The 9,677-nt window shown below is 46.4% G+C and overlaps 1 protein-coding gene across 8 annotated transcripts in view; it reads left to right on the plus strand.

Annotated features, from left to right (window-relative positions):
• Positions 1–9,677, plus strand: part of NR2C2 (nuclear receptor subfamily 2 group C member 2) — a 97,924-nt gene that overhangs the window by 80,127 nt on the left and 8,120 nt on the right. For all 8 annotated transcript variants that reach the window (XM_072785027.1, XM_072785032.1, XM_072785030.1 and 5 more), the window contains 6 exons: positions 1,400–1,533; positions 2,539–2,716; positions 3,893–4,014; positions 4,843–4,982; positions 7,240–7,377; positions 8,361–8,466. In XM_072785027.1, coding sequence (XP_072641128.1) covers positions 1,400–1,533; positions 2,539–2,716; positions 3,893–4,014; positions 4,843–4,982; positions 7,240–7,377; positions 8,361–8,466 — 818 coding nt within the window. The remainder of the gene's footprint in view (positions 1–1,399; positions 1,534–2,538; positions 2,717–3,892; positions 4,015–4,842; positions 4,983–7,239; positions 7,378–8,360; positions 8,467–9,677) is intronic.

The raw sequence follows: 9,677 nt of genomic DNA on the forward strand, positions 1-9,677 counted from the left end.
CCAGAACATTTCATCACCCCAAAAAGAAACCTTGCACCCATTAAGCAGTCACTTCTCCCTCCCCCTACTCCAGCCCCCGCCAGTTGCTACTCTACTTTATGACTGATTTTGTCAATTCTGGACATTTCTTATAAAGGGAATCATACAATCTGTGGCTTTTTGTGACTGGCTTCTTTCTCTTAACTAATGTTTTCGAGGTTCATCCAGTTGTGGCATGTGTCAGCACTTCATTCCTTTTTATTGCCAGAGACTAAGGCATCGAATGGCTGGACCACATTTTATTTATCGAGTTATCACCTGATGTACATTTGAGTTGTTTCTATTTTCTTTTCTTTTTTTTTTTTAAGATTTTATTTATTCATGAGAGACACAGAGAGAGAGGCAGAGACACAGGCAGAGGGAGAAGCAGGCTCCATGCAGGGAGCCTGACGTGGGACTCGATCTTGGGTCTCTAGGATCACACCCTAGGCCGAAGGCGGTGCTAAACCGCTGAGCCACCCAGGCTGCCCGAGTTTTTTCTATTTTCTATTATTAATAGTCCTGCTATGAACATTTGGGTACCAATTTTTTTGTGGACATATGTTTCAGTTTCTTTTACATTATGTACCTAGGAGTGGAATGACTGGTCATGTGGTAACTCTACGTTCAAACTTTTGAGGAGCTGCCAGACTGTTTTCCACCAGAGGCTGCACCATTTCACATCCCCACCTGCAGTGTGTGAGGGTCCAGTTTTTCCACATCCTCCCAACCCCTGTTATTATCTGTCTTTTTTATTATAACCATCCTGTTGGGTGTGAGGTGGTATCTCACTGTGGTTTTGATTTGCATTTCCAGTGATGTTGAACATCCATCCTTCCATGTGCTTTTTGGCCACTTTTTTAAACTGACTTGTCTTTTTATTATTGAGCTGTAAGAGTTCTTTATCTAAAGAACTGGCTAAATATTCTGGCTACTAAGCCATTATTGAGATGTATGATTTGCAAATACTTCTTATTCTATGGGTTGTCGTTTCACTTTCTTAATAGCCTTTTTTTTTTTTAGGATTTTATTTTTAAATCACCTCTCCACACAGCGTGGGGCTCAAACTCAAAACCCCAAGATCAAGAGTCTCACATCCCACCAACTGAGCCACCACGAGCCAGCACAAGAGTTTAAATTTTGGTGGTGTGTCCAGTTTGTCTACTTTTGTTCTGTTACCTTATTACATGTATATTTATGTAACCACCACAATCAAGACCCAGAACTCCTCCATCGCCAAAAAGATCTCCCTCCTGCTGCTCTATTGAGGTCATGCCCCAGAGAAGCTGTTTTTAAACTAATTTTATACTGTCATTGGCCTGAGAGTCTTTCAGGTGTGTGTTTGTGTTCATCCGTAATGTTCTTATTTTTTGTTTAATAGGCTGAAACAAGCCAGGGAGCTCTGGGCACACTGGCCAATGTAGTAACCTCCCTCGCCAACTTAAGTGAATCCCTTAACAATGGTGATGCTTCGGAAATGCAGCCAGAGGACCAGTCTGCGAGTGAGATTACTCGGTACGATGCCATGAGCGCGGAGGCTCCCCCACTGATGTGCACACTCAGTTCCTGCTGTGTGGGGGCAGGTGGCAGCATTTTGACACCCACCCTGTATTTAATCAAGGCTTGTAAAATTGTCACAGTGTTCTTGCACATCTGTCGTCTTTCACATTTTAACTGTGGGAACATGGACCCACTTATATTAACATGATATTAAACAATCAAAACTGTTTTTCATTCCAAACAATGAAAAGGGAAATGGAGTGACTCAGTGGAAGCACGGAAAACCCTTCAGAAGACAGGTGTTACTTGTATCAGTCTTTGGTAATTTGGACTAATTATAAATAGTCCATCCCCTTTCCCACTTCTGTTTTAGCTTCTTTTTCTCATGTATGTTTTTTCCAGATAGTCTAGAGCTTGAGTCCATCAGGGTGTCACTGAGAGACAGAATTAGCTGGTCCCAGATGTCCGTAACTGGCGGTAGAAGGTGTTTCTTCTCCCACAGCCTGGCTCTTGTGTTTGCTCCTTCCCTGTGGGACTGGCCACTCCCGCCCATCTTGCCAGGCTGGGCAGATGCACAGCTGGAGGCCACACGAATGCCCTGGTCCTCATGCTCTCTTGTGCTCTGATAGCAAAATTAAGGTCTAGATCTAATGGAAAGAGAATGGGATTCGAGTTGGGTGGAGTTCTGGTTCCACTGCATAGTGGGTGGTTGGTCTTGGAAAAGTTTTTGAACATCTCTAAGCCTCAGCTTTCACGTCTGTAAAATGGAGAGGGTTCTATGTTGGAGAGTAGTTGTGAAAAATAGGAAATATGTGTGAAAATAAATAATATATAACTTAGTGCCCATGATGATGTGTTAACCATACACAGAAGCTCTGGTTGTCATGCCTTCCCCTAGCAGGTAGAATTTAATGATCTTTTCCCCATCACATTGTTTTTCTAGATTATGTCTCAACTAAAGTTCTCTTCCTCCTAAAAGCTGTGGATTCACAACTTTGCCTGCTTCATTTTTGCTCACAGGGCATTTGATACCTTAGCTAAAGCACTTAATACCACAGACAGCTCCTCCCCTCCAAGCCTGGCAGATGGGATAGACGCCAGTGGAGGAGGAGGCATTCATGTCATCAGCAGAGACCAGTCCACACCCATCATCGAGGTCGAAGGTCCCCTCCTCTCAGACACTCATGTCACATTTAAGGTAAGTGCGTTTAGGCAAACCACATCCCTGGTCTGCAGTTTGAAACAAATCTTGCAGGGAGCTCATTTTCATGTTGTTGGCTTTTGACCTGGATCTTGTGTTCCAAAACAGTATTCTCATTAGAAAGCATTGTCACTCATGTTTTGCTCACAGTGTTTTGGCTCTGAAGGTAACTTGTCCTGAAGCCGGTGTGGCCTATCCTTGCCAGGATGGGCTGACATGGTGCTGCCCAGTGAGGGCTTTTAGTGGGCTTCTCTGCCTCTTCTGCTTTCTCGGGTGGCCTGGCTTCAGCATAGGCTCAGGCAGGTACCTTCGTGTGCTCCAGCAGGCAGCCAGCCAGCCCTCGTTCCTAAGCTTGGTCCTGACCACCTGTTTTCTTGAGCCACAGAAAATAGAGCTCCTATCTCCTTGAAGAAGGCTATTTGTCTGGCCCACAGGCTCCTTCACTGGCCTCACTTCCAGAGGGCACTCTCAGGGTCCCCAAAGCCCTCAGTTTCTAGGGCTACTGACTGTGTTGTGTCTTCCTGTTCCCCATGTGTTCTTTACTAGAGAGGCCTGACCAGTCACTTAGAAAGCCTGGGTTACCAGGCAAGCACTGGTTACCAGTGCCAAGAATATAGGTCACCAGTGGGATTCCAGCATGAAAGGCATTAATTCCCCTTCTGGACTTGGAGCTCTGGAGCCTAGAGCTCTGAACATTCTGATGGTGACATCTCATCCTCCCACCACATAGGCTTCTCCTCATCTCTCACTCACTGTTACCCCGAGGCCACCAACCAAATAAATGCCTCTTAACTATGAAGTTGACACCTGTTCCTGATTTCATTTAGATTTTAACCTGTGGCTCAAAATGGAATTGTCTTAGAATACCAATTTAGTTGAGGCATGAGTTGAAAAGTATGTCTTTATATAAGTGAGCTGGGAGGTCGCCATCATCGACCACATTCCACAGGCCATCAGACCCTAGTTTACCTGGCAAGAGACCATGGGGAGTTGGTGCCAGCCCCCCGCTGCAGAAGACACAGGCTTCGTAAGGATAGGTCTGTGCAGGAGCTTCATCAGGGATCATCACAATTCAGGTTTTCACAGTTGTTGAGACATGACCGCAGTTCATGTTGACAGAGCCATGCCCTGTCTCTCCGTCACCTCCTGTGCTGTGTGCCTCCTCTTCTCCAGCTCACCATGCCCAGCCCAATGCCAGAGTACCTCAATGTGCACTACATCTGCGAGTCAGCATCCCGCCTGCTTTTCCTCTCCATGCACTGGGCCAGGTCAATCCCAGCGTTTCAGGCACTTGGGTAAGTGACCTTTTTCTCTGCGTGTATCCTTTGGCAAGAGCCTTCCCCTCATTAGGAATGGCCTGGAAGATACCTGAGTGCCCTTCTAGTTTATTCTAGTTTATTCCAGTGATCCTGATTTTCTTAGTAAATATACCCAGTGGACTACTAGCAGAGGACCGTGGTTGCCAGTGCTTTGATGCTCCTCAAATTTTTATCAGGCATTCTCCATAGGCCGAGGACTTGGTGATAAGAGCCAGGGATGGAGTAGAATAGAACACAGTAGTCAAGTAGAGAGACAAGTACAGAGAGGTCACATCTGGGGTCTTCTCAGATAAGGTCATACAGTTTGCAGTGCGTCAACCACACTGTCTTGAGCATAACTCCTTCAGGGCAGGGCTGCAGGCTGCCTTGGCTGGCCCCTCTCTCCGTGCTCCAGGGCTAGCTCATCCTAAGGTTTGCCAGCCCTTGGTTCTCGAGGATAGGTGCAGGTGTGTCTCCCATGCCCTTTAGAGTCCACACTCCACTCCTAGAGCTCAAGTCACTATGGCGCCTTGACAGCCACGCCAGGGCCACTGCGGATTTAGGAGGCTGTAGGAGGTGACACTTTAGTCACAGTCATTTAGATTTCTCATTACCAAAGTCTTAAGTGTCTTTGTTTAGAGCACAGTATATTCTCAGAGGGTCTTTAGTGAAGAGCCTCACAGACAGTAGTGTTTTTGAAGGATGATCCCAGACATACCGTAGACCTTCAAGAAATACCTGTTGGATCCACTGGTTTGAGGTGCACTGGGGCCTGGGGAGTGTCAGCAGGCAGGCACCCACACCCCCCACCCTCTGTTCCCCCAGGCAGGACTGCAACACCAGCCTGGTGCGGGCCTGCTGGAATGAGCTCTTCACTCTGGGCCTGGCCCAGTGTGCCCAGGTCATGAGCCTCTCTACCATCCTGGCGGCCATTGTCAACCACCTACAGAACAGCATCCAGGAAGGTAGGCCTGTGGGGAGGGAGGGAAGGGGAGGGGTGTGTGCTCAGTTCAGGCTGGCCCCTGTGTCCCACAGCTCCCACAGGCTGAGGACACTCTTAACTCCTAAATCCTATGAGACCAGTGAGAACATTTCAGTTTCCTGCCTCACTGTCTTCTTTTCATATAAGGAGTATGAAAGAGGAGGGAAAAAAGATAATTGAAAAAGTTGCCAACTTCCTGATACATATTTAGTGATGTTTTCAGGACAATCAATATAGTCTATACTTTCATCTTGATGGACAGGTATAAATGGAAAAAAACCAGTTTTTCACTTGCATGGGTATAAGAAAAACCCAGGTCTTTCCCTCTTGTGTTTCTCTTCTCTGCATGTGTCCCTTACTACCCACTCAGTGCGTCTGACACTTGTGGTCACCAAGGGGGTGTGATGCACAACAGGCAATTCCCTGAGTCAGTTAGGACCCTGTCAGACATAGTGTCAGATCCCACAGGTTAAAGGGTCAGTCCCACAAGACCCCCCCCCCCCCCCAATACCACATGCAAGTCCAGGCTATCCCCTGTGCTTCTGACCAACTTGCTGTAGACTGGACATTGCAGTAAACCTTAGCTTGGACTAATTCACTAGTGCGGTTGACAACTCAAGGATAAAAGATGCAGATGAACAGCCAGGTGAAGAGAGATACAGGATGAGGTCTAGGAGAGCCTCAAACACAGAAGCTCCTATCCCTGTGGATCTGGGGGGTGCTTTGCCCTTCCAATGTGCATCTGTTCACTAACCTGAAAGCTCTCTGAACTCCATACATTGAGATTGTATAAATACTTCCTCATGTAAGCATGAGCAGTTACTGACTCCATTTCTGGCCCTTCTTCCCTCTCTAAAAGATGAAGGATGGGGGTGGGAATTCCAAGCTTGTGAGCACACGTTAGTCTTTCCAGGGGACATTAGGGGTCCCACCCAAAGTCACATCAATGGAACAAAAAATGCTCTTAGTGCTCTTAACATGTAAGAATTTACAAGGGCTTCAAGAGCTCTGTGACAGGAACCAGGGGGCAGAGACCTACGTATGTATTTTCTGTCCTCTCACAACGGTTACCCTTTCCCATGTAATAGATTCTCACAACCCTAGAGAGACTGTTTACTGCAGTAAGGTCCCTGGCATGCCCCAAGTGAAATAGCAAGAAGAGCTGGGCACAAACCCAGGTCACGCAGACCCCTGGTCCAGGATACCGTTGCTTCGCCCTTTGTCTTCATGAATTAACTAGTGACTCTCTTCTAGAAAGATTTGTGGCAGCCATCTAACAGTTGGTGGTCCATTCCCAGCTGTGTCAGGATCAGGAGACTGCGTCTCTCCACATGCTTTACATATAGTGCACCAAAGACACTGTCTCAAAAAAAAAAAAAAAAAAAAAGACACTGTCTCAAGGGAGCATGCCTGGGACTCAGGACTAATACAGAAAATCTGCAGTTGACGCTGAATTGCATTTGAGCTGCACTTTTAAGTAGGCATTCAAGATGTTTGATTATCTAGGGATTGAGTGACCTAGTCATACCTTTGTTTCTCTAATTGCGCCTTTAAACCCTGTAACATTTTGTTGCATTTAAGTTAGATATGTTCACAAATGAAGATTAGTTATCTTTATTTATTTATTTTGAGAGAGCGAGAGAAGAATCTCAAGCAGGCTCCATGCTGGGCTCAATCTCATGACCCTTGAGGTCCTGACCTGAGCTGAAATCAAGAATTGGACGCTTAACCAACTGAGCCACCCAGGTGCCCTTTAATTATCCTTTAACTGAGTGTGATAATACTTTCAGCAAATATTGTCAGGAAGATTAAATCAGATAACATAGAAAATTGTTTTCACAACTAAAAAATGTCAGCATTTAATGGATAGGCCCATAAACCTTTATTAAATGCCTGCAGAGACTTAGAGAACCTGAGCGCTGGTAAGAACTGACTTGTGGGTCTTAAGCACAGAATAAAAGGAATTCCCAGATTGTATTTATAGACCCTACCCAAGGTGAGGCCAGGGAGACTCAAAGGTCCAGGGCTTTGTTCCTGAGACATAACATACAGCAGAGTGGCATTTGGGTATCTTGTCACTTCGCCTTCACCTGGAAAATGGGGCTCTTAACCATCTTAAAGTAACAGTTTTTCCATTAAAAAATGAAATTAGTTTCTCTTTCAACCTGTGTTGCCTCAAAGAAGCTTGTGTTACTATTCTTACCAGCCTTTCTCAGAGCATCTGTGATGTTGCTTTCTAGATAAACTTTCTGGAGACCGGATAAAGCAAGTTATGGAGCACATCTGGAAGCTTCAGGAGTTCTGTAACAGTATGGCCAAGCTGGATATAGACGGCTATGAGTATGCATACCTTAAAGCTATAGTTCTCTTTAGCCCCGGTAAGATATGTGGTGGTGACTCACAACAGTTTGCCGCCTGTGTCTACTGATATTTCTAAACATGAACGTGTTGTCAAGTTGTCAGCTGTGTAGAAAGAGCCCTGCCAGATTGTATGTGACTGAATGTTCTCCTAATAGGTGTGCTTTGCTAGCTAACATAAACACAGACAGTCTTTTAAATTGTTGCCTTCACGGTCTCAAAGACTGATGACATGGTGCCTGGTGACTTCGTATGTTGAATTGGTTTATTCTATATTCTAATTTAAACCATTGGCCAAATAAGACTTTGGCATACAGCATAGAGTATACTACCATCCAACGTCCTTTTTTGTTTTGTTTTGATTTCTTTTGCTTTCCCTTTTGCCAGTGTCAGATGGTGTTAGCATAGGTCCTCCAGCACAGAGTAAAAGTGCACGAGTTTACCTGTCCTTGTGGGGCAGCAGCTAGAGAAGAGGCAGCAGGACTGTCCGGCTGGCCGTGCAGCCCCCCGTCAGCTGTTCTCTCTCAGCCTCCAGAGAGCTCACTTAGGCTGCCTGTTGTCCTGACCGCTGTCCTCCATAGTTTACCCTCCCTTCCTCCCCAGGGATCCCCTGATGAACTAATAAAACAGCTAATAAAAATGGGAGAGATGATGCAATTAAATACATAAAAAGTAAATGATCATTTCTAATCTCGGGATAGTTCCAAAATTTCTGTTTTCTAGAATGGTAGGTGTCCAGATCCACGCCAGATGGGGCTGCTGAGGCTGCTGTGACCACTCAGGAGCCCCACCCAGTCCTGGGAACCTTCAGGCCTTAGCAGAATGCACAGAGCAGAAGCCCGTATTTTAGGAGTAGTAGCCACCCCAGAGCCCCATTCAGGGCTCAGTCTATATTGTACTTGAGAATTGGTCAGAGGCTTATCGAAAAATCAGTACTTGGGAAGTCTGCAAGTGAGGCTTTCCCAACACACAGAGCAATTTGGGGGTGCTTTTCTCTTTTCAGATCATCCAGGTTTGACCAGCACAAGCCAGATTGAAAAATTCCAAGAAAAGGCACAGATGGAATTGCAGGACTATGTTCAGAAAACCTACTCAGAAGACACCTACCGGTGAGGCACACAGATACACGCTCTGGCTGTGGGGCATGAAGGAGTGCGGCTGGATGTGCAGTCGCAGATAGAAATGTCAGCCTTCCTGCCTCTGGCAGCCTGCTAGAGCCTCCTTCTGATCACACTCTAATGCCTGCATTGCGTGGATGGTAGCAGTGTGGAAAGTGCTAGGTGGGAGGGTCAGGAATCCTGGGCCATTCCAGTGTTGCTGGGTAAACTGCGAGCGAGACCTTGGGGTGCTCTTCTGTAACACGATGGGGCCTGATCACTGCTCTGGGGCTAACGTTGTATACAGAGGGGCAATTCTCGTGGGGCCTCCCCTCGTCCAGAAGAGCAGCTCTGGCCTTCTGGCCTACATCCACGGAAGAGGTAGAGCTAGCATACTTGATAGAAGAGTATTCATTGACAGAAACCAAACCTGACCTCTACAGAGGAATGAGTGGGTTACAGAAAATAGTAAGTTTGCTCTCAGATAAACTGATTTTCTTTAAATCCCTTTATGTGGGACTTTAGAGGCTGGCTGAGGTTTCTCTCAGCAGAGATATAAACAGTACAAGTTAATTTGTATTACTTATACCGGTTGGGCAGCAAATACATGTATGTGTGTGTATATGAGCCTTTTTCATCCAAATCTGGACAGGAAGGTGGTTCTCAAATAGGACAGACTGCCTGGCAGGCTTTCCAGCCAAGGAGTGGAGGAGCTCTCTGATCATGACCACTTCAACCCACTAGAAGCTACATGAATTACTAAAGTCATGTCAGGCAAAATATTTCCTTCCCTGCCCTGCCCCCTTAAACACTTGAGCAAAACTGACCAAGAAGATACATGGCAGCACTTTCCTCAATTTGTGTCACCTTCACAGACTTCAGTCTGTAGGTGCCCCATGGAATGAAAATGCCCCAAGCCCCAGGAGGACCATTTCTGTGGTGCGACGAGCACAGGGAAGGGAGGCATCCTGTGGCGGCCCCTGCTGGCCGAGAACCTCCTGTGCTTTAGACACAACTCCATGGCCCAGACACCCCTTTTGCCAAAGCAGGATCCACTTTCTCCTGGAATTTCTAAAAACCTCACCATGAATCTTAAGTAATTCCATTCTCAGTACATAGGGAATGGGACTGCCAATAATGCAGCCACACCCAGAGCTCATACATCCAGCTGGCGGGCAAGCTGTCACCTAAGGAAGCCATGGGCCTACTTGCACCCAGTGCCC

The sequence above is a fragment of the Canis lupus genome, chromosome 19 (genome assembly GCF_048164855.1).
Source record: "Canis lupus baileyi chromosome 19, mCanLup2.hap1, whole genome shotgun sequence".
Taxonomy (NCBI): domain Eukaryota; kingdom Metazoa; phylum Chordata; class Mammalia; order Carnivora; family Canidae; genus Canis; species Canis lupus.